Source organism: Corylus avellana, chromosome 2 (genome assembly GCF_965113065.1).
Source record: "Corylus avellana chromosome 2, dhCorAvel1.hap1.2, whole genome shotgun sequence".
NCBI lineage: Eukaryota > Viridiplantae > Streptophyta > Magnoliopsida > Fagales > Betulaceae > Corylus > Corylus avellana.
In genome coordinates, this window is record NC_142491.1 from 40,931,274 (window position 1) to 40,958,940 (window position 27,667).

The window sequence follows — 27,667 nt, forward strand, 5'->3', positions numbered from 1 at the left end:
CTCTAATCCGACCCATTTAATTAAACGGGTCAGACTCATAAACCCTAATCATTTAATTTTGAGTTGGGTTTGTGTCGGGTTTGCGGGTTGTATAACTTGTATTATAAATTATCAACCCTAGCTAGATATAAGACCATATACGTCAACTCTAATAAATTAATTTAATTAAATTGGTCAGATTCCTCAATCATAACCCATTAATTCCGTATCAAGTTTGAATGTCGTGTAAAAATTGTTAATCTTAATATATAACTGGTAGATGCAATAAAATAAAATATTAACCATAGAATAACTCATCTCCATTTTGAGACGATTCTTGTCGTGTGAAAACCACATACACAATACACCATTAAATTTATAAAATTTGATATCAACTTTGAAAATAGAGAAAATCTTATTTTGATTCACACATTAATGTTGCCACATTTATTGTATAAATTATGTATATTTTACTCCGAAAAACTAATACAAAATAGCCATATACTAGAACTAAAAGTTGCTCGAACGAGCTGGTTTAACAAGAAAGATTATGCCTTTTGGAGATCGCACTAGCCAATGGCTATTTTCTTCTGTTGACTCCATATTAATTGCTCTGCCGACAATATCATACTAATCGATCTAACTCTATTAATTAATTGTTTTGTATGCATGTGGATTAATTCTTCTTCTTCTTTTATTTTTAAATTTAAACAATTAATAAATGAATTAGTGTTTTTTTTATTGTGATTATTTATTTGCATGCAGTGTTTTTTTAATTTGTGATTAAAAAAAAAAAAAAGAATAGCTTTTTACTGGTTAGAGTTTGACCTATCAATTTTTTAATAAAAACTACCGTTCAAGTACAAGAGTTTTGATTAATTTATGATGGATTGTACTTACGAGGTAATCTACTTAATTATCTTTCCTAATTTTAAATTCTTCTCTCAGGGACTGCGCGCCAACATATTGTTTTACATGCTTCATAGCAGAACACAAACAAAAGCACAAAACACAAGGTAGATGAACAAAAGAAAAAAGAAAAAATATATGATTTAAAAAAGAAACAAATAAATAAAGATAAGATAAAAAAGAAGAAGAACAAGGCATAGCAGGTATGCTTTGATTGAATCAAGAGCCCTCGGAGAAACATAAAGATCCATTAGTCTTATCTCGTGGAGCGAGGTTGACTTTTTTTACGTATCTCAAAATTCCAATTGTTCATGTAATGAATGGCTATAAATATGACACGTCATCAATACCTAAAAGAAAAGGAATAAAGTAAAAGGAATGAGTAATTCTACTTTATACTCGTTTTCAACAAATACCCGCAGGTACGTTACTTTTTAAATTACCGTTGAATTAAAATTTAATAAAAATTTATCTTGCATTTAAGGATAGTTTTAAAAATTACTTATGGGTATAAAAAAATTGTGTAAAGAAATAAGAGTAAATGTAGCCTTATTCAAAAAGATTTAGACAGTTGGCAACCCCAAATAATTTTTAGGACTTGACTATCCGGGTAATGTTATACGTCACCTACATCCTTCCAACGTCTATTTAGCATAGTGCTCCGAACCAAAAAATTAATTTTCATTCACTAAATATTATGAAAGATCATGCCACATAGGCTTTAAGAGAATTGAGGATGATGTATAGTATTACTCCGACTATCCTCTAAATAGTCAGATGACAATGGTCAATCACCCCATTAGGGGCGGTCAGGCCTTCCCAAAGTAGTCGATAAAATTGTCGGCCATTTCCAAACGGAGGGCTAACCGAGCACCCACAAAATAGCTAATTGGTTAGCTCAACTTCCCTTCCTTACCCCAAAAAAATAAAATAATCTATGGAGATGACCAATCACCCCAAACACGGTTGGTGGTCAACTATTTCCACTAGTTGCTTTGAAGTGGCTAATTAACTCAAAATATGCTTGAAATTGTTCGACCACCTTTAAAATAGCTAGCGATGATGGTTTACCACCCAAAAAACAATAGTTATATTATTATGTAGATATTATTGCAGGCCATGAGAATGCCCTTTCACCTTGCTGACATTGACATGAATGTGAAATTTAAAATCTTATATTTGAATATCAGTAATTATTTAAAAACAAATTGGGTAAATGTCTTAGTAATTGTGGTATAGTTAATATTTATATAGATATTACTGCAGGCCATGAGAATGCCCTTTCAACTTGCCGACAGTAAAAAAAATTTAAAACTTGCCGACAGTGAAATGAATGTGAAATTTAAAATTTTATATTTGAATATGAGTAATTATTTAAAAACAAATTGGGTAATTAAACATCTTTCAACTTGCCGATATTATATTAATATGAAAGTGAAAGTTAAAATTTTATATTTAAATAGAAAGTAGTAGTATTCAAGATTTGAAAACATTAAAATCATGCTTCATTATCAAGTTTTACACTGAAAATCACCCTAAAAAAAAAAAAAAAAAAAAAACACAGATTTGAAAACAAAAGACAATGATGGTTACACTCCAACAAATGGTTACCTAAAATTTGACAAAAAAAAAGTTGATAATTAATAACTTGATCATTGTGCGAAAATCAAACCAAGTTTTTTTAACTTTCCTATCATTTTCTCTTTTATGATGATTGACTAATATTGCTATTAAAAGACTTAAACTTCTATCGATTTTCAACACAACCCACAAGGTTGTTCCCATTCATTCAGATTAGCTACACAAATGACATTTGGTCATTGTTGGAGGACCGGCACCGAAAAAAAGAAAAATAACAATTTGCCTTTGATTTTCTCTTGTATGAGTATCTTGTAAGTCATAGAGACAGTTTGTTCTTGATTTTATATGTACTTTATTTAAATATTGTCGGTACGGTTTTTCTCGTTCTAGAACATCCCAAAAGAGGAAGAAAAGTAAGCAAACGAGTTTGTCGGTGTGAGCTGATGGTGGATGACTCAAATGTTAAAATGTTGGAAAAATTTTACAAAAACTCTCAAGAACTTTTAGGCGTTTTGACATTATTTCCTCAATGTTCAAAAACTCTTAATTTAGGGCATCAAACTTTTAATTTTTTGCAATGTTTCCCTCCCATTAGACTTTTCTGTTAAATATTGTCAAAAATTTTAAAATACCCCTATTTTTTATTATAAAAAAAATAATAAAATAAAAAATTACAAAGATTCGATCGTTGGCCAGAATTTAACTAAATTTGCAAAAATACACTCTTGAATTGCAAATTTTTTTTTTAAAAAAAAAGTGCTTTGTAAATTTTGACAAGATTTAACAGAATATTCTAAGGCATTGCAAAAAATTGAAAATTCGATACCTTAAATTAAGAGTTTTTGAACATTATGAGGGTAATTTCAAAACGTGTGGAAGTTCAAGTGGGTTTTGTGAAGTTTTCTCTAAAATGTTCAAAGAATAGTTTGAAACAAAAATAGAACCGAGTTTTGGAGAGAGACCAAAAGTCGCTTTTACCAAGTTGTGGATCATCTACTGCTCACCGTCGGTTCCTACACGATAATCATTTTTAGGGCGGTTCATCACATGTTTATTCACATTATAGTGTGCTCTATGCTTGAGGTCTAGGGTTCGTGAATTGGTTATAAACGTGGCTCAGGTGGCATGAAAATGGCCGAGTGGCGTGGGAGAGAATCTTGTGTTTTAACTATTCGGTGAACTCGGATTAGTGGGCCAATGTTTCGGTTATGTGAACTTGGTGCTTTGGTTATGTGGGCTTTTTGGCCCATAAGCCCAACAAATATTATGGAATAAATATATTTTAGTTGTTATAAGAATATATATGTGCAAATTTTGAATATGAAAAATGATAAATTAAGAAGTTTCAAATTATATAAATGTTAAAACCAATAGTGTTTTTCACCTCCTTTACTACTAGTCCTTTCTTTTTGCTCGTTCCATAATGAGTCACCTGCATCTTTAGGCCCCATGTCCGGCGATGCTTAGGCTAACGACAAACAAGGCGACAAACATTTAATGAGTAAACCAACTATTCTGGCAGCCGATCAAACTTACATCAACATTCAAATGTACATCATCTCATTGTCACACGTTGGGTCGGGTATCGTTTCGGTCAGTATTGCTAAGGACATTTTTGCCTACTGAAACATGAAAGTTGATTAAGTCAGTTAATTAACAGACTTCATACTGATAAATAATATTTTCGATTTTTCAGTTAATCTGTTGGTCGGTTACAAGTTTTTATGTTAAACTGAACCAATGTTGAAATAGTATTTTTATTCCGACTTCTAACCGTTGGAAGTTGGTTGCTGGTGACGGTTCAGTGGCGGTAAACGATTAATTTACCCAACCCTAGTCATATGGTTTCGTCTGTTGGAAAACATTTGGAGTAGTACAGTTTTTGCTACAATTCTTTACAAACTAATATGACAGGTCACATAATAATATAGTAAAAGTTGCAGTAGTCTAAACATTTTCTAATCTAAATGTTTAGCGATTTTCATGATAAGTGTCAAATTAACTCGCACGTTAATTTGTAAAGAACGTATCCTTGTTTAAAAGTGAATTCAACTCAAATCTAGATTATAAATTCAAAAAATCCACGCAGTCTGAACGTAATGCAAATTTCATTAAAAATAAATAAAAAATGTAAAAACTTTGCATTTCTTCGCATAACCAAACATATAAATTTGTACTAAAAACAAAAACAAAAACAAATTGGCATCGAAACAAGGCGGTGGTGGTGTAATACCTCTAACAGTAACACTCTTGTCCTTTTATTCAAACGACCAATTCATAATGCTGAAAAACAAATTTGCAAACACATTGTTTAACGTTACACTCAAAACAATTCGACCATACTTTTTCTATATATGTATATTAAACGAGAACATATTATATAGTATGATAAAGACGTGACCAGCCTGTCCCAAACAACTTGTACCAATAGATTAATGGGTGGTCATTTTGTCCAACTTTGACTAGTCTTTTTCTTTTTTCATTGGATCAAAATAAAGTCGAATAGAAAGTTCCCGGAAAGCCATTGCTTCTGTTGAGTTTCCGCACCGGCAGCCCACGTGATATTCTTTTTGAACAGATCCGGCGGGCCTGTTGATGATGTATATATATGCTGTAATTGAGTTGTACTTTTACGAATTATCAAAGGCGTCCCTTCTCCTTCATTACTTATCATATTATAAAATATAATATATGAATTTTATTTAATTATGTATATAATAATGTATTAATGGAGCGTCTGATTAAATCAGCGCAAGGAAGGAACAATCGGTCTGGATATTCCTTCTACTCCAGAGCCATACCTAACAACGGGTCCCTCTGGACCCTCTCCAATTTCATTCACATAAAATTTTATTATCCTCTTGTTTCAATCATTAATGTACAGATAACCTAATGTCCATCCAACACGTTCTTTTATGTTATCCGTTGGCTTTGGCCACCATCTTTTTTTGTTTCTTCCCTATCACTATCAATCTATTAATCTCTCCAGAAATAGGGCCCCTTTCATTTTGGTGCATTTAACATGAGTGATGTGAGGCTCAGCCTTTCAAAATTATTAGTCTTTTTTTATAAAAATACCCTTTAAAATGTTGTTTTTGTCTCTTAATAAGTTTTTGTTTCATTTTTGCCCCCATTTTGCTGATATTTTAATGTCATGTCTATTTTTCATCATTTTTTTCTAATTATACCATTAAACTTTAAAAAGTGTCAATTCAGTATATGTATCCATCTTTCAATTTTACTTTTCGTTATGATTTTTCATTAAATCATAGACTATGAGGGGCAAAATTTTCAAAATACCCATCCTTTTTTTAGTAAAAAATTGCAAGCATTTAGGCGTTGGTCCGTATTTAAGGAAATTTGCAAATATACCCACACTTGAATATTTGAAAAAAAAAAAAAAAATATATATATATATATATATATATATATATATATATGAGTATTTTGAGAATTTTGATAAGATTTAAAGGGTATTATTAATTTATTACAAATTATATATTGACAAGTAGGAATCAATCTACAGGGGAATTATTGTACAGTCTCCAACCTGGACGTTTCTAAATAAATTATATGAATTAGTTGTTGCTGTTAGGTTGCCAATTGCTTGACGCAAGTAAAGATTGCAATCTAATGAAATTGGAACCACATTAAGGGGTCATGTGGCCCCATTGTTTTCCTTTTTAATTAAAAAATAAATTATTAAATTGAATTTATGTGCATTTTTTATTTAAAAATTAGATTTGGTCTTATCCAAATGAAGCTTAACCTTTTATAGGCTCTAAAGCTATCAATTGGACACTCAATTATAAGGGTAAACAAACAGTTATGGTTAGTAGTTATTAGCTAAAACTACTTAAGTGATTAGTAAAATTAACTAAAAAAACTACGTCGTTTCATATGTATATATATCATATGTATAGACGGTTAACAATTTTTTATAATCGCTTTTAAAAGCGAATAGACAATTAGCGGTCGGTGATTAATGGCCGTCGTAGTTGTCGTTGTGGGTTTCTTTTCCTATATTGACTACATAAACACTTTCCTCTCCTAAAATGTCAACAACTTAATTATAGAAGGGAAGTGCACATGGGAAGATTCTTCTTGTTCTTGGCTCCACAGCCTAACAATTTCTTTCTTCTCATCATAATTCAAAGCTAGAAAGTGAGTGAAAGCAGATTTTAATTGATGCCCTTTTTTTCTTTTTTTGTATTTAATGTTTCAATCTTTTACGTTCAACTTGAATGCCTCTATCCTTGGCTGCCTTTTCATCTGCATGTAGCCCTCGCCCTTTCTACTTTATTATCTGCGCGTGCTATTATTGCCCTTTTATTACATATGGTCCATGGATGTTGATGTATCACTCTCCTGGCCTTCATTTGGAGGAATATGCTGATTAACAATGATAACCCTTTACTATTAAAGTTAAATCACCACCCCTCCTCCGACCGGCTTCCTCGTGCCAGAGCAGCTATTTTGTGAAGTGGTCGTTTCTACTTTGTAGTTGTTTTTATTTGTATTTTTTAATGTTTTGTTGCACTTTCTATTTTTTGTGGGTTGCTGTCTCCCGGTTCTTATGTGGTTTGATTTAGTGGTAGAGACTTTTCTAGTTGGTGCTCGTTCTTCATCAACGACTCCATTCCGAATTTTGGCAGTACATTTCCCGCAACAACCATGTCACAATAGTTGTTGCCTTTACCAGTTGAGGCTCTTCATTGAGTCATTTTGCAATTTATTACCACCTTGTGTAGTTATTGAAAAGGCCCGACTCATTTATGGTTCTTTTGGAATCATAAATGAAACCATACATTGCCTATTGTTTATTTTATTTGTCAAATCATCGTGGATGGATCTTATTGATATTTTGATGGAGCTGTCGAACTTAAAGAACTGTATGCGGTTCTTAAGGTTCATACCTTTTTTGTGTGATTTCCAATGAGCAAGTATTATCGTGGTCATGTCCAAGTAGCTATTTTTTTCTTTTTCAATTTTTATTAAATTAAAAAATATATATTATTGAGTATAATATTAATTATACTACTTCCGTACAACTAATAATAACGCGGCAAATTCAACAACTAGTTCCAACCCAACACGCCACTATCCAAACTAAAAAGGATTCAACGATTTGAATATGGAGTTTGGCGTAACTGAAACTCTGTCCTTTAACTTGGTTTCTTACGTTTCCAATTGTTTTTCTCTTATTCGTCCTTTACCTAATTACTAACTCTCAAAAAATCAACTACTTACACGTTGACTCTCTCTGTCCCATACCTTTCCTTTATATATATATATATATATAAGATTAAGCAAAAAAATGAAAATGATAATGAAAGTTATGGTTGGATAATTGTTGGGGTCAAAGATTTTGTTAAGCTTGATTAGTTTTGAAAATATTCAATTCTTCGTCTGGCAATATGGCCAAGACAATAAGAAATCTAATACAATTTAGTTGTTATGGATATGTAATGTTCATAGCTAATTTATCCTTCAACAATTTTTAAAATTATGTGACATTAAAAATAAAAATAAAAAATTCTTTGTCATTGCCTACAAAATGTAGTAATAATATATAGTCATGATACTCTTTCCAAGTTTTTTCTAATTTCACTCAGATTTTATTTATTTATGGGGTAATTTTACTTATTCCCAATGTTTAAAGTCTTTCACTTTCTTGTATCGAACTTTGATTTATTTCCACTTTCCCCCTTCTGTTATGATTTTTTGTTAAATTTTAACGAAAATGTGTGAAATTGCTAAAATACTCTTACTAAAATTACTCATTCAAACATTTAATTTAATTGCAATATGTAACGGAATGGAGAAAATGGAAGAAAATCAAAGTTTGATAGACCAAAGTGAGATACTTTGAATATTGAGGAAGTGTTTGCAAAAAGCGTGTACCTTTATGAGAGTAACTAAAATTATCCCTATTTTTGCTTACTTTATAGTAATTATGATTGGGTCTTGTGAAAAGAATGACAATAAACCAACCATGTGGTAGATGGGCCGAAATCAGAGTTAAATTAAAGTGGGGCTGGCCTTGGGTTCAGCAACCTAGATGCCTATATATCAATAATGTAGCCAATCACATAATGGGTCAGAATTTAAGGGCCATATTGACTAGGAAAAGGATTCTCTCCATTTCAAAATCACTCCATTTCCTCCATTTAGTGCATTTTGAAGGGTAGTGTTGTTCAAAAGTTTTAATAAGGGTAATGCATTAAATGCAATACCCTTCAAAATGCACTAAATGGAGGAAATGGAGGGATTTTGAAATGGAGAGGATCCTATTCCATATTGACTATGGGTTCAACCTAATGAACAATAATTTTGGTCCTAGACTAAAAGAACAAGTTTTTTATTTCAATTTTTTTTTTTTTTTTTTAACTCGGTTCTTAAACAGATATATGTTTTTAGAGCACATGATTCTCACAACTTTCACACACACACATATATATATATATATATATATATATATATATATGACAAAATGCAATTTTAGTAGACTGAATTGAAAAATAAAATTTCGGAAAAATCCCTTTTTCCTTTAGAAGAAAACCAAAGAAAAGAGAGGATAGAGTTTTCCTCCTAGAGTAATGCTAAAGTCTTATTAGAATCTTCTTAAAGTTATTCCAAATGTGATGTGACTTTTAAAATTACCGTTAAAATCTGATATGTGATTTATTGATTTTTGATCTATTGGTGATTTTAAAAGCTACATCACATTTGTAATGACTCTAGGAAAATTTATAGGATTATTCTTCCTCCCAATTTCCTCCTAGTCTATAAAACTGAAATGTGTCCCTTTTTTTTAATAACATGTGAGATGCGAGTCTTTAATATTATTTATTTCAACTTTGTCATTGCTTTAAAAAAACATGTGCATCTCACATGTTTAAAGAGACACATGTCTATTTTTATAGACTGAGTTGGAAGAAGTTCCTCCAACCTAGTTTAAAGGAAAACTCTATCCGAAAAGAAAAGGAACATAGCTTATCCCCTCAAATTATCATGTTTTTTTTTAATATCTTTACTAAACTTCAAAAATTTGCAATTTGAGGTTTTAGGGGAAACTTCACTTTGACCCCCTAAATTTCCATTCGATTTTACCAACCGCACTTGAACTTCAAAATCTCTCATTTTGGACCCCTAAACTTTCAATTACTCTTAATGTGGACCCCTTCGTTAGATTTTAAACGTTATATGACGTTTATACCCCTGACTTTTGTATAAAATTCAAACTTCCAAAACCTTTTTTTTATTTTTAAAAAAATGAAAATCAAGGATATTTTGGTTTTTTTTTTTTTTGGTTTGTTTGTTTGTTTGTTTGTTTTTTTTTTTTTTTTGTATTTTTAACGGCTAAAATTGATGGAATTGTTCTAATTGAGAGTAATTGAAAGTTCAGGTGTTCCAAATGAGAGATTTGTAAGTTCATGGGATGTTTGTAAAATCGGGTGAAAGTTCAGGGGGCATTATTGACTTTTGATCTAGTGGTGATTTTAAAAGCCACATCACATTTGGAATAACTCTAGGAAGACTTATAGCATTATTCTTCCTCCTAATTGGGTTGGAGGAACTTCCTTCAACTCAGTCTATAAAAATGACATGTGTCCCATTTTTTTAATAACATGTGAGATGCATATGAGTCTTTAATATTATTTATTCCAACTTGGTCATTGCTTTTAAAAAACATGTGCATCTCACATGTTTAAAGGGACACATGTTTATTTTTATAAACTGAGTTGAAAATGTTCCTCCAATCTAGCTTGAAAGAAAACTCAGTCCAAAAAGAAAAGGAACATAGCTTATCCCCTCAAATTATCATGCTTTTTTTTAATATCTTCACTAAACTTAAAAAATTTGCAATTTGAGATTTTAGGGGAAACTTCACTTTGACCCCCTAAATTTTTACTCGATTTTACAAACCGCCCATGAACTTCTAAATCTCTCATTTTAAACCCAAAAACTTTCAATTACTCTCAATGTGGACCCCTCCGTTAGATTTTAAACGTTACATGACGTTTATACCATTGACTTTTATATAAAATTCAAACTTCCAAAACATTTTTTTATTTTAAAAAAAATGAAAATTAAGGATATTTTGATTTTTTTATTTTTTTAACGGCTAAAATTAACGGAATGGTTCTAATTGAGAGTAATTGAAAGTTCAAGGGTTCAAAATGAGAGATTTGTAAGTTCATGAGGGGTTTGTAAAATTGAGTGAAAGTTCAGGAGGCCAAAGTGAAGTTTCTCTGAGATTTTAATTCAATATTTGTTAGGATTTTCTGCTAAATCTGAAGACCAAAATACTTATTTATAAAATAAAAAAGCGAAAAAATAAACTAAAAAAGTGGAAAGCATGGAAAATTACAAGTCCACTCATGAAAAATTAATTAAATGAGATTTTAGAAAAATTTATTGGTGGCAACCATTTTATTTCAAGCGAAATTAATTTCAGAGTTACCAAAACTCTGTTTGGACATTGTTCTGGATATTCGTATACGCGAGGGATAGTTGTCCTCATATCCAAACAAGCCCCTCCCTTCGTCTCCACGTGTTTTCTCTCCGTCTCTACCATTCACTCTCTCTTCACTCTCCTCTTCACCGCCACCGGAAACCGCCACAACCTCACCGGAAAAGCAAGGATTTCCTCACTAGGTTCGGCTACTTGAACAAATAAGGTAACATAGTCTTTTTTTAGATTCAGTCATAATCATATAATTTGAGGATTATATCTGAATTTGATAGTTATATTGATCTTTAAGTGCTGTTCAATGGCTGATTTTTTTGTGTGGTCATATTCTATTGCTCGAGTAGAGCTCGAGCCACCATAAATTTCTGTCGAGCCTACTGGGCCCCAGTGCGCCACTAGCTAGGGCTAGAAGGGCTGTGTTTACTTATCTATTATCATCTTTCGGAATTTGAGAATCGATAGATTTTCTAGGGTTGTGCAGATTATGTCGGGAGAAGTTTTTTCCATTGAGGATCTACGGTTTGATCCAGTGCTTGAACTATTATTTGAGATTTTATCAAAATGTGTTGTAGTTTGAACTCTGCTCAACCTATCAGTGGAGGATGACTTATTGTTAAATGGGATCCTTTTAATGAAATTTAGATAATGAAATACGCAATTGGTAGAAATACTCATTACAATAAATAAAGTACAATCAGATCGATGCCTTTTCAGGAAGAGAAGGGATACAATTTTCTCCAAATACAGTTTTTTGCAATCTTCAGATAGAGGATTATTGTTTTGTAGTTAACTCTGCCCAACCCCGATATCAAAAGTTTCAAATCTGTTTAACCGAAAACAATTTGAGGAATGTGTCATTTGCTATGATACTTTTTAACAAATTATTAATATCTTAAATTTACAAAGTGGCATTTATGATGCCCATTCCCTGAATAGTAATTAAAGAAAAAAGTTCATAGAGGAGAGTACAACCTCATGGTTGCATTACGAGGGAAACAAAACAAACATATCCAACATGACCAACCATTGGGGTTTTTCTAAGGTTAGGGAAGCTGATGAAGTAAGTTTGTGAAAGCATGTTACAAAAGAGTGGGAAACTTTCTCAAAATATATCAGGTTTTAGCATTGGGGATGGCAATCACATTTGATTTTGACATGATGTATGGTGAAAAGAAACACCTTTAAAGACTTTATTCCTTGAACTCTTTGAATTGCAGTTGACAAACAAACAACTTTAGCAGCATAATAGCATCAAGTCAATGGTTCTTTAGGGTTATACAAGACTGGGAATCTGTTCACAACTTTTTTGAAATGCACTTGAATGGGATGGAAACTGTTGTGACAGAATGAGTTCTGTTGAAGATCCAGGAAAAAATGGTGTAATATATATATATATATATATATATATTTTGGGAGGGGGGGGGGGGGGGGGGGGGCGGGGCGGGGAGGGTGGGTGGGTTGGTGGTCTAGGGCTTGTTAATTCTTGATGATCCATCTGGGAAAACAATTCCAGCAAAGGAGGCTCTTTTTTTGTAAGGATAGTTGCACAGGGTCGGTGAGAGTTTAATTTTTTTTCCTTAATTTCCTTAATTGAATAATTTTTTTTATATATATAAAAAAAAAAAAAAAATTCCTTCAAGATTTTACAATTTTGATCTCAAAATTGAATTTTTTTTTTTTTTTTTTTTTTTTTCAAATTTTATGATAGGGGTATTAACTCGAAAAATTGATAGTTTAACAAGGCTTCAGTTTGATGTTACACCAAACCTGGAGATTGTCTTAAATAACAGTAGATTTTTCTCTCTTCTATTTTTTGTATTACAAACTTTAAACACACTCATAGTCATTCTTGTGTTAATTTCTTACATGCTTCCATTTGTTGCAGTTCATTGGAAGGTGTGTCCTGTTTGCTTCCATCACGGAGTATATCTGCAATTGTCAAGATGGTCTATGAAATAAATGAGCAAAAAAGTGAGCAGTATCCCATGCATAAATGTTTTTAAACATATGCATGCATGCAAAATTCTTGGTTCAGTTTCCAGTCAGTGTTTTCTATCCAACATTCTTACTAATGCTTAAGTTTTCTTGCATATTGATTTACCGTGGTGCTGATGGCCTGTTGGAGAATTGATGTTGAATGTAATAGTGAATATTTTCAAAGCCGACATGAGGTTCACTAATAGATTTCCCAATAAATCCTATATAATAAAAGTACTAATTATAGGGGTATTTTCAGATTTAGGATTTAATTATTTAATTTAGCATTAAATAATACTTATTCTGTTCTCTGAAGTTTACTAACTGGCCATATTTTTATTCACATGGCTAGTTTCTTATTCTTGTAACACGAGCATGCTTTATACCTTTGTCCTAGCATTGCACTCTTTCTCCTGACTTTGCTTGTGCTTGTCTCCAAAATTTGTGCATCAATTGGGACAATCACATCATCTGTAGGCATAGCTATGAATGAACTGATTATTTCATGAGTGATATCTTTGAATTCAAGGAGCGTGTATTCTTAGTGTCACTGTTATATTTGACTGCTTTACAACATGTGCTGAGTTTCAAGTGTGAGAATGGCTTTGGTTTTTGAAACTAATTTCCTAGTACTTCTGTGGTAAACACACCTGAAGGACTAGTTGCATGCTGAATCAACCTCGCTTACCAGTTTGTTTTCTGTTGCTATTAATGTCATTTTGTGATGTAAATTCATATTTCACGTGTAACCTTGGGAAATTTGGCTCAAACTTGCAGAGATTGGACTAGGTCTCATTGGTTTTGGCTTCGCTTTCTCATTTCTTGGTGTAATTCTATTTTTTGACAGGGGTTTACTTGCTCTTGGGAATGTAAGGCTTATTTATAACTCAAACTTTTTTGGCTTGGTTTGTTCCCTAAGGGCATGATTTTGAATCCTTTTTGTTATTATCTAATCAGATATTTTGTTTGACCGGGGTAGCCCTTTTACTTGGTTGGCACTCTACATGGAATCTCTTCACTAACAAAGCAAACTACAAGGTATGACGAAAGGAAATCTTGTTCTAAATCTATTGAAAGCATCCTTACCAACCTTCGAGATTTTTACTTCTCGATGTTTAGCATAAAAGGGAAAGTACTGCCTGTTTTTTGAATCGTATTATGTACAAATATATGATCTAACTTGATTGTAGATCTTATTACTGACCTTTTTCTTTTCTTCTGCAGGGTTCAGCTTCTTTTCTTTTAGGACTATTTTTCCTGTTTGTTCGGTGGCCAATAGTTGGTATAATCTTGGAAATATATGGTTGTGTTGTTCTCTTTGGGTTAGTTTCTTCTCTCTACCCTAAGTTCCAAACTGAGTTATTTTACCTGTGCAGCTCTTAAATATATCTTCCATTAATGTACATGCAGCGGTTTTTGGCCATCTGTCAAGGCGTTTGTCTATCAGATTCCAGTTCTAGGTTGGATTATACAGTATCCTTTCCTGGTAAGTCTGGTTAGTTTATACTGTTTCAGTTTTCAAGACTCTGTCTCTGTGTTACTTTTTTTTTTTTCATTGGTTATCAGCACCCCCCCCAAAACACACACACACACGTGTGCATGTATATTGTTCACTATTTACAGCATGAACAGCACATATATCCAAAGTCCTCATGTGTGTGGATACATGCATGCAAAAATTTATATTAGGACGGAATGGTGTTTTACTTGTAGGATGGTTTATTTTTTAGCACTGCATTTATCTTGTTTGCTTCTATGGAAATTCCTTCATGGAAAAGGATGTATATTAGGAGAGTGGTTACAAAATAAAAATGGTCCAATGATTTATTTTGTCTGAAATTATTTGGAAAATGTCAGCTAAATAGTAGTTTTCCCCAGTTTTCTGATGATCTAAACAACAAATCATGAAATTCTCTGAGAGATCCTTAGACTACCGATTACTATCTAATAAAGAGTTTTCATTCCCAACAATCTCACAAAGGTCTTGAGTAAGAAAATAAGCTCCCAGAATTTCCTTTATTCTCGGATGCCTTTCTTGTGAAAACAAAAAGTTCCTTATGGAAAAACCATCTTTGAAATTGATATAGTTGTTTCCAGCATCCATAATTTTTGCCTGACATGATTGAACATACACATAAGTGTCCTGAACGTTCTTCATATTCAGAAGAGACTATTTTGCTTTTTATATTTATTTAATGCTGCAGACTTGTTATATTAGATACAAGTACTTATGCTATCTTCTAATGACTAGCAGCTTCTTGATCGCCTGAGGAGCTGAAACTCATGCCGGTTCTGACGTTTCCGGTCGAAGTATTCCAATTTTCAGTTAACTATCTGAAGATGATTATCGACAGCTGAGAGGTTTTTGTCAATTCAAGAATCAATCATCGGATTAGCTTAAAAGGTGAAACTACTGGGTAGGATGTGAACCACCATAGTCGAGAGCAGCTAGATACCATTTTTCTGTTATTTGTTCTAGAACTAACAATACCCGTGAGAGAGGACAAGTGATTCTGTCGTTTCTTCTAAGCAGTACATTCATGTTCCTCTGTTTCGCAATTTAGTGTAAAATAATGATAAATTGCATACATGGTATATGTCGGTCGGTCGTTTCAATTCTCGAGTGGTGCTCATCAACTGATGAGGTCTGTCTCAGTCTTGCGACACTAACAGCAACACACTTGACCAATGAAAGGTTATTAATTATTTCATTAAAAAAACTAACTAATTAATTAATAAAAAAGGAATAATATATAATTTTACCATACCATTTATGGAACTATCCCAAGAAATTATATAGGAGAAGCAACGGAATGGAAGCCCAATTTATCTTTGCTAATGATAACTGGTTTTTTTATTTATTTTTTATTATTTTTTATTTTTTATTTTTTTTAAGACATGTCCACACAGGGGAAGGGAGAAGATAAATTTGAACTAGCGACTTCACTTCATGAGGTGTGGTTTACAGCCGATTGAGCTATTCATTGGAGACTGATAACTGTTTATTTTAGTATGTAAATTTATAAACAATTAAACGGTCCCCAATCTTCAGAAAAATCTACCATATATTGGAAGAAAATGATATTTGAGATATCCATGGAACCCAGAAATTTTAAATGCTAAACAATGAACTAAAAAATAAAGGCAAAAGGACGAAGAAAATTCAAACTTAAGTGAGAGAAGAAATGGCAAAGAAGAAAGAGGAGGAATATCAGAGCATCAGGATTCATGAGAATGAATCATACTTGCAATGGCTTCTATTTTGTTATACTAAGCGTTCTCCTAGAGTAATTGCATGACCAGGTGTCACCCTTGGATGGGGCATGCTCTAGCTGTGTCGTGCAGTGAGGTGATGGGACAAAGGGAGGATTCACTACCCATGCAACTCAATCTGCCAAGGACATGGACTTCTTCCTTTTTGCTAGAGCACAATAACTAATGGCTATGTGGCTGGTACTTTGAATATGAATGATTCTTTTCTTTGCACATATGAAAAATTATTATTATTTTTTTTTTAGTTCTTTTTATTATAAACTGACGTGATAGTCTATAGTTGGTTAAAAGATTTAAGAGTGAATAACAAGTCAATTACTAACTAATTAAATTGACAAATCAGATTTATTGTTTAATCATTTCACTGATTTGTAAAAGCTTTATAGTAAAAGTTATAATACTTCTAACACGATTCTCGCACATATACTGGTCCGCAGAATCACAATGGTCAGTGTAATATTGGTTCATGGACCATATTATAGCGTTTGAGTGAGGTCGGGCATATAGACTTTGGTTTTTACATTAGGCCACTTTATATTGCAGGGATTAGTCCGTGAAGCAAAAAAGTGGATTCTTCCAATTTGCCCGTTTATTACACCTCGCCCTAGGAATTGAAAGGCATTTGATCAAAAGGAATGAACAATTCAGCATTGAGACCACGGAGAAACTGAACAAAGTTTTCCTCCTAATATGTGTCCTTAGAACATATGATTATCATTTATTGCTCTCTTCATGAAACAAAAATCACTGATTGGAACCTCTCATCCATCCAAAAATATGCTAAACAACAAACACCGCAAAGAAACATATTTAACAGCAAAAATGGCTATGCATTTATCTAGTAAATAGAAGATTTGTGTATCATGCATATCAAATTATTAGTATCATTTAATAAATCTCAACATTCTTTAGTCGCTATACATAGAAAAATCCTTGTATATACGAAGCACATTCTGCAGACCAACAGAGGGATTATCAAGATGAATAAGCTATTCGATCATGAACGAGATTTATCTAAATTCAATCCAGTAAACCCACGATGGAACAAAGCAACGGGTAACACATATCACAAGCAATCAAATTTTACAGCCAAAGAGGATAAGATGATACACAGTACACTATTGTTGCTTATAGTAACCACCACTTTGGTGAGGAGGATATGGACCTGGAACGGTATAAGGGGGGCGAGGAAGAGATCCAGGTTGTTGTGCATGGGCATTGTAGTATGGGCCTCGCCACCCCGGATAAGCAGGTTGGCCATACTCGTGGCTCGCAGGTTGCTGCTGTTGGGCCTGAGGAGGTGGATATGGAGCAGCTGAAGTAGCTGGAACATGGTAAGGAGACGGGAACGACTGTGGGGAGCTATACGAGGGAGGAGGATGAGCGTAGCCTGCCATTGGTGGCTGATCACGTGGCTGGTAATAAGGTGTTTGTGAACGAGGATCTGCTTGCTGCTGTGAATTGGATCTCTGAGTCTGATGTCCTCCTGGAGGGTAGTTGCTGTTGTATGCACCTGTGTTTTTACCATCCTGGAAATTGAGGCCCGCCATTTGTCTTTGCACATCTTCCATCATTTCCCGACACTGGATGTTTCTAGTCATGACAAAATCACTGCACTGCTGCTTTACATTTGTGATTGCATCCTGGTGAAAAAAGACTGGCTCATGTATCAAAAATATTTGTGATGCAGACCTAATAAATAACTAGCCATTTTTAGCAAAGTTCACAGATACAATGATGTGAAAATCACATGCACACACATGTCGAGAGATCTATGCGCAGTAATGGTATTAAAGTGCATAGACAGCTACAAAAGAGGGGCAGGAATGTGTATACTTGAACATAACTTCTACTAAAATAAATTCTAACACCATACAGTCTAAAGCAACATCTGCGCAATTTTTTACCTGAAGAGTAACATAGAACTTCAATCCCTCATTGATGTTATCCTTGATCTCCCGAAACTTAGCTATGGCAGCTTGAATCTGCTTATAACATTTCTCGCGAGATGCTGGAAAATATATAGAGGGAGAAAATCAAAACAAAACATATTGAAAAGAAAAGAATATACTCCATTTGAATTGAAAAACGCAGAGCCTGTAAGCATATCACCAAAGTATGTTAGCATCAACAAAGCAAGGAATTATACTACTTTGTTTCAAAGGAAAGTAAAGAACTTATTAAAGCAAAAATATTACCATTTAAAAAGAGACGGATAATAGGGGAAAAGTATGAGAAAAGAATCTGATTATGCGATGTCATTTGACTACCAGAATGTGACTTTTAGAGAAACATGAATAGAATAGAATCTGATTATGTATATTATCAGAAACAGGTGGACAGAAGAAACATGGATCCTCACTCCTAAAATTATTCATAACCCTAGGCACGCACCCATGGGTTCATCCAACAGAGTTGAGAAACAGGTACAACTATACACCATTTTATAGATCTGGTACAGGTTTCACAGTTTCAGGGGATATGAACTAAATCACGGTCACATCAACTAGGATCCCATGTGTTGATGAGGTTATCACTTCGAATCCATCATCAGATTAGATTTTCAATACCCAACTCTCAAATGTATGCTTTGATATGACACTCTTAAGTCAATTGCAGTAGCAAACAGAAGCTGACATGCCGGCACATCATTGTGTAGATGAAAAACTATGTGCCATTCAAAACTGTTAAGTCTCTAAAAGAATAACATGTATGGATATTTTTCCCACATTTGATAATATGCATCAATGATAGCAAATCGAATGCATTAAAGAAATTTAAATGACAAACAAATAAAGTATAATTTTTTTTTTTTTGATAAGTAAATAAAGTACAAATTATTATAACCCCCAACCAACCTTTATAGTCCTCAAGATTAAAGATGGCCGAAAACTCATCATTTTGAGCCTGTAAAAAGGATAAATAATCAGATTTATACATGACACATTCTCCAGACCACGCAAATTCTGTTAAATCACAGGCCTTGCTCACAGTAAAACATCACATTTGGAAAAAAAAAAAAAAAAAAAAACCTGATTTTCAGAGAAAATAAAAAGAACGACTGCAGTTAAATAAAAAATTAGACCTGGATTTGCAACAACAATTGTTCTTGTGCCTCCATATTTTGGGCAATTTCTTCACTAATGTGATCATACTTTGATATCTCCTTCCTGAAAAGATCCTCATAGGAGCCAGTTGATGTCATCAGCTTTGGTAGTATATCATCCTGAAGCCATACATAGAACATAAGCACAGCCAAGTATATCATAATATATCACAGCAAGACTAACAATTACTGGAAGCACAGAATGAACAAACATTGATCATGATACAATTTTCTAACCACCACAATGGCAAGCCCGATATGTAGAAAGCAAACAACCAACTGATTGATTTTTACATGCAGAGCCCCAAAACTATAATAACGCTTGCACCAGATACGCTTTTTCTGGTACGTATGCACCAGACTACTAGCTCAAACAGAAAATTCCAAAAGGGAAGATAAGTGCACAATCAGGATAATCATATCTGGCAAACTAGAAGTGGGAGTCAGGATAACCATATTAGTTGGTAAATTTAGTTCATGAGCTGAGTAGAAGTTTCGAACCTTAGTTCCGTGGTTATTTTTATGAATATTAATAATGTAAATAGACCAATGCCACAACTAATGCTCAAAACTCACTTTTATCATCTTGTTGAAAATAATCACTATAATAATGACTAGAGATAATTGAAAGCGATGTCAGCAGTAAGTCTTATGGTTAAGAAATGAGAAAATTAAACGACGAAGCTCATGTTTAGCTCATCAGTCAAATGAGAAACAGATAAATAAATAAATAAATAAGCAAGTATTTACAAAAAAAAAATGTAGAACCAAGAATCCTCATTTATGATATGTTGAATAAAAAAAAAAAGTTAAACAAGGTAACATATCAGTCCAAGAATCCACATATCGTTCTAGGTTTAATTGCCATTTTTTTTTAATTGGTAAGTTTAACATGCACTCATTAAATCTTGAACCCATGACCTCATCTTCCTCTCTGCTTAATAGGAACAGGGAGTACCATTTGCTAGAGCTCACTGGCACTTTAGTTTGGGTTGCCATCAAAACTATACACAGTATTCCATGAAGCAGAAAGCATACAGGAGAAACAATATTTCAAGAGGGGGAATTCAATGTGGCCTCAAAAAATAAATAAATAAGCATTCGACATGCCCACTAAACGATCATGTGCACACAATGAACAAACCAAACAAGGCATAACTTTTGCACACTTCCTATGCACTGGGGTGCACAAGAATATGATTTATAATAATGCACACCTTCCTTTTCATCTCTTTAAGCATGTCTTCAAGACCAGCCCGCTGTGCACCAAGAGTTTCCAATTGCCTCTGTTTATTGAACATGCAAAGTTATAACGAGTAGCCAAACACAAAAGTAGTACATAACTATACAAACCTTAAAACACCTTGAGATAAGGTTTATACAAAAGCAAGATACCTTAAGAATGGACAGATCTTTTTTCTTGGACACTTTGCCTTAGTCTTTAAATGCAAGAAAGATGCTTTGTACTACAGGTTATACAAAATTTTCAAATTCTCAATGTTTTATATCAGTTTGATTAATTTGCTTGTTACCACCTCTCAATATACCTTGTAAGTTTTTAGCGTAAACCCCCGGGGTCTAGGTTTTAAGGATTAGTTGATAGAGGAAGCAGATAAGTCAAGTTCTGTAAACTAACCAGGAGTGTTGTGTAAATTGGATTTGGAGAAGGCCTATGATCATGTTAATTGGGAATTTTTGTTATATTTGTTGAAAAGATGCAGCTTTGGGGAGAGATGGCGAGATTAGATAGAGCATTGCATATCTACGGTGCGGTTTTCGATTCTCATTAATGGTTCTCCATTTGGCTTCTTTAGTAGCTAGAGTGGATTAAGACAGGAAACCCACCGTCTCCTTTAGTGTTTGTGGTTGTTAAAGATGCATTAAGTTGGGACAGAGTCTGTTACTGTGGACAACGGATTCCTATCAGGATTTCTGGTGGGATCGGGGAATAATGAGGAGATGATAGTGTCGCATTTATTATTTGCAGATGATACTTTGATCTTTTGTGACGCTAATTGTGAACAAATTTTTCACCTGTTTATGTTTTGAAGTGGTGTTGGTGCTGAAGATAAATTTATCCAAATCAGAGATAGTTCATGTAGGCAACGTGGGTGATGTATAGGGTTTGACTAGTATTCTTGGGTGTAGAGTGGCTTCTTTGCCGATGAAGTATTTGGGTCTTCCTTTGGGAACCTCTTATAAGGCTTCTACTATTTGGAATGGCATTATTGAGACGATGGAACATCGTTTGGCAAGCTAAAAGAGGCTTTATCAATCAATCTAAAAGTGGCTTTATCAATCAATCTAAGGGAGGTAGGTTGACTTTGGTAAAAAAAAAACACTCTTTCTAATTTACCGACATATTATTTGTCTCTCTTCCCTACTCCAGTAGGAGTGGCTAATAGACTTGAAATTTTTTTGAGGGATTTTCTATGGAGTGGAATTGGTGATGAGTTGAAGTTCCATTTAGCAAAGTGGTAGAAAATTTGTACACTGACAATTGGGGGTAAAAAATATAATTTAATTTAACTGAGCCCTCCTAGGTAAGTGGTTGTGGCAGCATACTATGGATAGGGAAGCTTTGCGGAGATCGGAGGTGGATACTAAGAATGATAGTTTGAGGGGAGCTTGGTGTTCTTAGGAGGTTGTGGACCCTGGGAGTTTGAAAATGAAAAAGGAGGGGGTGGGAAGTTTTTTCTAATTTGTTAGGTATGAGGTGGGAGATGGATCTAAGGTGCCGTTTTAGTATGATTTATGGTGTGGGGAACAGACCTTGAAGATTTCTTATCTTGAATTATTTAGTATTGTAAGTTGTAAGGATGTGTAGGTGGCGGATCATATGCAGTTCTGGAATGAAAATATTCAATGGAATATTTTCTTTACAAGACCAATGCATGATTGGGAGGTAGAAGTGGTCTCTTCTTTCTCTAAGTAGTATTCTCAAAGAGTAAGGTAAGGAGGTGAGGATAGAATTTGCTAGATCCCTTCCAAAAGGGAAATTTTTTACTTTTGGTAACTTAACAAAGTTTTTGAAGTGAAGTCTCGCTATCATGTGTTGTCCATTCCGATAAGTTCCATTTTCCTCGAAAGAGTATTTGAAAAGTTAAGGCTTCCTTCAAGAGTGGTGTTCTTTGAGTGGAGGGCGACTTTAGGGAAAATATTTGACTTTTGATAACTTAAGAAAGAGAAATGTTATTGTGGTAGATTGATGTTGTATGTGCAAGAAAAATTGAGGAATATATTGATCACCTCCTTCTTCATTGTGAGATTGCAAGAAAATTATGGAGTTCACTTTTCCATTTGTTTGGTGTTGTTTGGGTTATGCCTCGAAGGGTGAGAGAGATGTTTGAGTTGAAGAGGACAAATGGGAAACCGTAATGCTTTAGAGACGTTGAGGTTGGCTCCTTTGTATTTAACATGGTGTATTTGGAGAGTGCATAATGCAAGGAGCATTGAAGGTAGTGAGACTGCAATGTTAAGAGTTGAAAAAGATGTTGTTCCAAACCCTCTACACACGGATAGTAGCGTTTAATAGCTTGCTCGTTTCTAATTTTTTAGATTTTGTTCATCACTTTCTCTACATTAGGAGTTTCTCTTGCATAATTCTTGTGTACTAGGGTTGTACCCCTTTGCACTATTAATGAAATTGGATTACTTATAAAAACAAAATTTTTTTAAAAAAAAAACCCATTTTTCGTGCCACATGCATGTAGACACTTTCTTTCTTTTTTTTAATCTTTCTACAAATACTTAAGAGTTCATGGCAAAGCTATCATTCCACAATTCCAAGCATTGAAATTTAAATTCCAATCCTAGAATAATGGTGCCAAAAGTACAGTTGAACCACAAAATAAATGTAATAAGCCTTCCTAATCCATAACATCCAAACAAGAAGCCAATTGTTTAGTATGACAAATATATTCAATATTAGCATTATATAACTTCATAATAAGTATTTCAAATATTTTTAAATCAGATATATTCAATATAAATATCATGATAACTATGATGTAAGTTATGTGAAACAACCAGTATGATATGACTAGATTGTTATAATCTTCTTTAAAGCTTCAAACCAATCTCTAAGCAAATGAGAGCATGAAAAGATACATTCCTTACAAGATGCACAGAAAATCACTTGCAGTCCTCTATATTCAGTCTAGTAGGCATTAGAATCTTATGTTCGTTCATTACAAAGTTAAGCATGTAGTGAGAGAATGGGAAAGATGAATAATGTAAAAAGGGAGAAGAGAAAGAGGGAGGGGGGGACCGGCGATACACAGAATCATAATCACAAGCATTATAGATTGAGAAAACATTTAGGAAATAAAAAATTGGCGCGGAAATAAAAGAAGAAAAGGGTTTTACCAAGCTCTGCTTCAGGACACCCACAATAGCATCTTCATTGGCATCCAGAGACATTATTGGCCTTGCTAAAGATGGGAGGACGGATTCAATCTGATAAAGGAAAGTGCCCGAATGGGATTTACAAACAAATTGAACCATAGAGAGGACATAACTAATAAAAATATGCTAAGGAAAACAACACTGGCCAATCCATGGTGCAAAAAACAGAACCCATCTGCCATATCTAAACAACAAATCAAATACAGGGTGAAAACTGAAGTAAAATATCTAAATCAAATAACTAGCGAGTATTTTGTGAATTTTTTTTTTTTTTTTTTTTTTTTTTTTTTTTGATAGTTAAAAAAATGGGAGTATTTTGTGAAATCTTATCAAGACCACCCAGAAAAAACATGAGAAGCGGGCAATACATAAGGCTTTTATGACTAGTGTGAGAAAAGGTGAAAGAAACTTTACACATGTTAGTTTCACAAAACATTAACAAAAGAAAAAAGAAATAAATTCCAGGAAATCTGTTTTCTACCCATTTCTTTGATACCAGCTTCTCAGAAACTTAAAAAAATGAAGTCCTGTATAGTAGGAAAATGGCATCCAGAATTTTATTCCAGAGCACCTATTTTTCCTGAAAAGATGAAAACTTGTAAGGATACAAATTAATTTTGGAGATATTTTAGAAAGCAATTTTTTTGGCTCTTTCCATTTCTAACTTCCTAGAAAATTATGCAAGCCCTACACAAATTGAAAATTGAAAAACCAAATACTTAAGAAAAAATTGTTTTAAGGGAAAAAAGCTGCTAAGCACCACACATTTCGTACCAAAAAACTATGGAAAAGGAAAAAACGTCGAAACAAGAAATTCCTTTAAACCTCTGGTTACCAGCATTTTCCGTATAGTCTATTTCCTATATTGCATGATGGATGCATCACTTGAGACTTATGATATAAGACAGAAGATAACTAATAAACATAAACAATGCAAACAGTTGAACAAACATACCGGACGGCGATCAAGGATTGACATGAATGCTGAATGCTCCCTCACTGAACGCTCAATCCGGCCATCACTGTCTGCAGCTTGCTTCAAGTTAGCTGCAAATCTATTCAACCTATCCTGTAAGTTCTTTGTTAGAGTGCTGGACTGAGGTCTAGTCCACCGTGTTCCAAATTGGCTTCTAAATTGAGCGTCTTCTCTTGCCTCTTTCTGCAAGAGCTCCTCTATCTGGATCAGCATCTCCTGGTTCACCCTCCTCAAATCCATAAGTTGCTGTAACTCTGCTTCCAATCCAGCTGGGGCCCCACTTATCTGTACCGCCTCCACATCTTCTTTAAGACCTGTTGGGAGAGTAAAATTCCCTTCTAAGGCAAGAATAGATTCCGGTAGGTCCATCTCCTTGAGCCTTACTCGGGTCAACTCACTGGCTTGTTGCAATTTTTCAGCTTGCGTTCTGATAATGTCATCCACCATCTCCGTGTACCTGGAAAGAGCCTTGGCACTGCTGTCTGGAACAAGGCTTGCAAACATCTTCTCCTTGCTCGCATCCAATACCTCATTCATTGCCATCGGCTTAACCATTGAGAATGCTGGAAGAGGTGGTAAGGAACTCGGGGAAGGAACCCTCATGAGGTAAACTCTATCATTCTCCTTCATGGCCCTCTCTAGGTTCCGGTTAAGATTGGCCTCTAACTTGTTAATTGCATCTAGAAGTTGCGCTGCAGCACCCTTTGAGGATTTCTTTACCTCGGTTAAAGCACTAACCCCACTCCTCAACCGTGCAATTTCCTCTGCAATCTCTTCTTTCTCATGCAGCTCTAAACCGTACCTATAGGAAGCTTCAGCATAAAACAGAGCCGCCTTTAGTTGCACATGGGATATCCAGGCCTTGTCGAAATGCTGGTTCAGAGGTGCAACATTCAGGGCCGCCAAAGCTTCTTCGTAGTACACCCCAACCTGTAATTACATCCATATCTCAAAGCAACTTAGAACAAACACTCTATCAATCACAGAGCAAACCCCACATACCAATTGTGGGTTACAAAAATATACCAGAATCCCAAATAATATCTCGTTAAAACCAACTAAAATTGACTATTTTCACAAAGTTAGCAGCACATATTCACTTGTGCAATATTTACCAGTTCCCCACTTCTTAAAACAGCAAATTCACAATTTCATCTTCTCCTTTTTTTTTTTTTTTTTTTTTTTCTAAGCTACAATTTCATCTATTTGATTAAACTTGATCACTCTTGTCAGTGATGAAAGCAAAGCACAAAAGTCATTCATTGGTTACCAGAGAAACTTGTACACAAACAGACCTGCCTGGAGATCTTGGCGCAGACCCCCGGGGTGCTCCCTTTGGCGATGGTGTTCTCGAAGACGCACTCCTGCGCCTGCGCCAGCATGAGCCGCTCGAGCATCCCGGCGCACTCCACGGAGATGTCCACGGTCGTCGAGCTCCCAATCGACGCCTTGGTCGCCGCGTTATCTCTCAAGAACGCAAACGCCCCCGCCGCCCCAATAAACGCGTGCGAAGCCAGCCTCCGCCCTTCGACCGTGGCCCGGTCGTACGAGAGCCCGATCTGGCTGTACACGGCGCCCAGATTGAAGAGCACGGCGGCCTTCTCGAGGTGAATGTTCTGCTGGGAGGCCTTCTGCTTGTGCTTGAAGGCGTCATGCCAGGTGAAAGTGACGGTGTTGATGTGGTCCTTGTCCGGGGAGATTGGGAAGCGGGTCTCCACGAGGCAGAGCGCCTTGAAGTAGCTCTGGAGGAGGTCGCGTCGGGCGGTGGGGGTGGGGTCGGATTGGCGCTCGATGTCGGAGCGGAGCTGCTTGAGGGTTTGGAGGTCGTCGTCGAGGTTCTGGGCCTCGCGCTCCGAGTAGTTGAAGGCGATAAAGTTGCGGAGCGGGCGAAATAGGTCGACGGAGGTGGTCTTCTTCTCCAGGATCGCGAGCATTATGTTGGTGGTCGACGACGACGGTGCCGAGCCGGCCATGGCGGTCGAAATGGGTTGGAATTGGAATTTTGGGTTGAAGAATGGAAATGTGATCGGTTAGTCAATATATGAGACTGGCATGTGTGCTCTCAGTTCCTCGCGTTTTTCTTATTGGAGAAGTAAACTGATTAATCAGGCCGGGCCGAAACAAGTCAATGGGTGTGGATGGCCCGGCCCAATATACAGAATAGTATCATAGTATTAGCCAAGTCCAGTTGAGCCGAGTATTGAATGTTCAATTTCTATTAATTTAATTTCTTTCAAACAATAGTTGAGTTTTAGCTTATTATTGAGTTAGATAATCTGTTTAAGTTCTATTTATTTATTTTCGAATGAGTTCAGATTTGTTCACAAACTACAATTAACTTATTCATTTTATATATAAAGTAAATGTCGTGATTTTTTTTTTTTTGTAAATTCATACTTATTATTGGTTATTTAATAATTGTTACGAATTATTATTTGAGTAATCAGATAAATTAAATATAATCTTAAACGATCTAATCGTGTTTATAAATTATATGTATCTTATAATATGTATATACATTCATTACAAACATAAACACACATGTACATAACTTTCAAATACACGCAAACATACATATATTTATGTCAAAACATACAATTATAATAATTCAAATTGTACCTATTACATTATGAAGATAATTCAATTTTTATTTTTTAAAATTATTAACGTGTTCTTGTTACAAAGATAAAATAAATATTATAAAATAATAAAAATAAAGCTATTCAAGATTATAAGAGCTTGATTCGTTTAATTAATGAGCATGAATTTTTGTTCAAACTCGATTTATTTAATAAACAAACCATTCCTAAGCTGAGCTTATCCTAACTAGATCCTAGTATGTTCCTAAGTGGCTTTATTCATTTGTTGACCTAGCTATACATCATATTTTTATTCTTTTTATTTATTTATTTATTTTTGTTAAAAATAGGTGGTTGATAATACCATATAAGTAAAGTGAGATAAAAATGTAAAAATTATAGCA

The 27,667-nt window shown here is 34.4% G+C and overlaps 2 protein-coding genes across 2 annotated transcripts; one reads left to right on the plus strand and one right to left on the minus strand.

Moving 5' to 3' along the window:
- Nucleotides 1-10,985: 10,985 nt before the first annotated feature.
- On the plus strand, nucleotides 10,986-15,519 carry LOC132191763 (Got1/Sft2-like vescicle transport protein family). Its single transcript, XM_059606857.2, has 7 exons — nucleotides 10,986-11,153; nucleotides 12,831-12,916; nucleotides 13,700-13,791; nucleotides 13,880-13,960; nucleotides 14,147-14,244; nucleotides 14,333-14,408; nucleotides 15,177-15,519. Exons 2-7 carry the CDS (start codon nucleotides 12,889-12,891, stop codon nucleotides 15,198-15,200), a joined length of 399 nt encoding a protein of 132 aa, XP_059462840.1. The 5' UTR covers nucleotides 10,986-11,153; nucleotides 12,831-12,888; the 3' UTR covers nucleotides 15,201-15,519.
- Nucleotides 15,520-17,061: 1,542 nt separating this feature from the next.
- LOC132183582 (Endosomal targeting BRO1-like domain-containing protein) lies at nucleotides 17,062-26,743 on the minus strand. The gene is made up of 8 exons (XM_059596914.2): nucleotides 25,980-26,743; nucleotides 24,664-25,614; nucleotides 23,670-23,759; nucleotides 20,519-20,587; nucleotides 19,281-19,421; nucleotides 19,054-19,102; nucleotides 18,103-18,206; nucleotides 17,062-17,838 (listed from the first exon to the last, which is right to left on the minus strand). Exons 1-8 carry the CDS (start codon nucleotides 26,655-26,657, stop codon nucleotides 17,314-17,316), a joined length of 2,607 nt encoding a protein of 868 aa, XP_059452897.2. The 5' UTR covers nucleotides 26,658-26,743; the 3' UTR covers nucleotides 17,062-17,313.
- Nucleotides 26,744-27,667: the final 924 nt, after the last annotated feature.

Bases quoted from the DNA above. Each gene is read 5' to 3' on its own strand.
- LOC132183582 (XM_059596914.2), bottom strand. From the start codon at position 26,657: ATGGCCGGCTCGGCACCGTCGTCGTCGACCACCAACATAATGCTCGCG. The intron at 19,422-20,518 runs GTGTGCATTATT...GTATGGCTTCAG, and splicing joins TTAAAGAGATGAAAAGGAAG to GATGATATACTACCAAAGCT. The intron at 19,103-19,280 runs GTCTAATTTTTT...TCCTTTTTACAG, and splicing joins AATTGTTGTTGCAAATCCAG to GCTCAAAATGATGAGTTTTC.
- LOC132191763 (XM_059606857.2), top strand. From the start codon at position 12,889: ATGGTCTATGAAATAAATGAGCAAAAAA. The intron at 12,917-13,699 runs GTGAGCAGTATC...TCAAACTTGCAG, and splicing joins TGAAATAAATGAGCAAAAAA to AGATTGGACTAGGTCTCATT. The intron at 14,245-14,332 runs GTTAGTTTCTTC...ATGTACATGCAG, and splicing joins GGTTGTGTTGTTCTCTTTGG to CGGTTTTTGGCCATCTGTCA.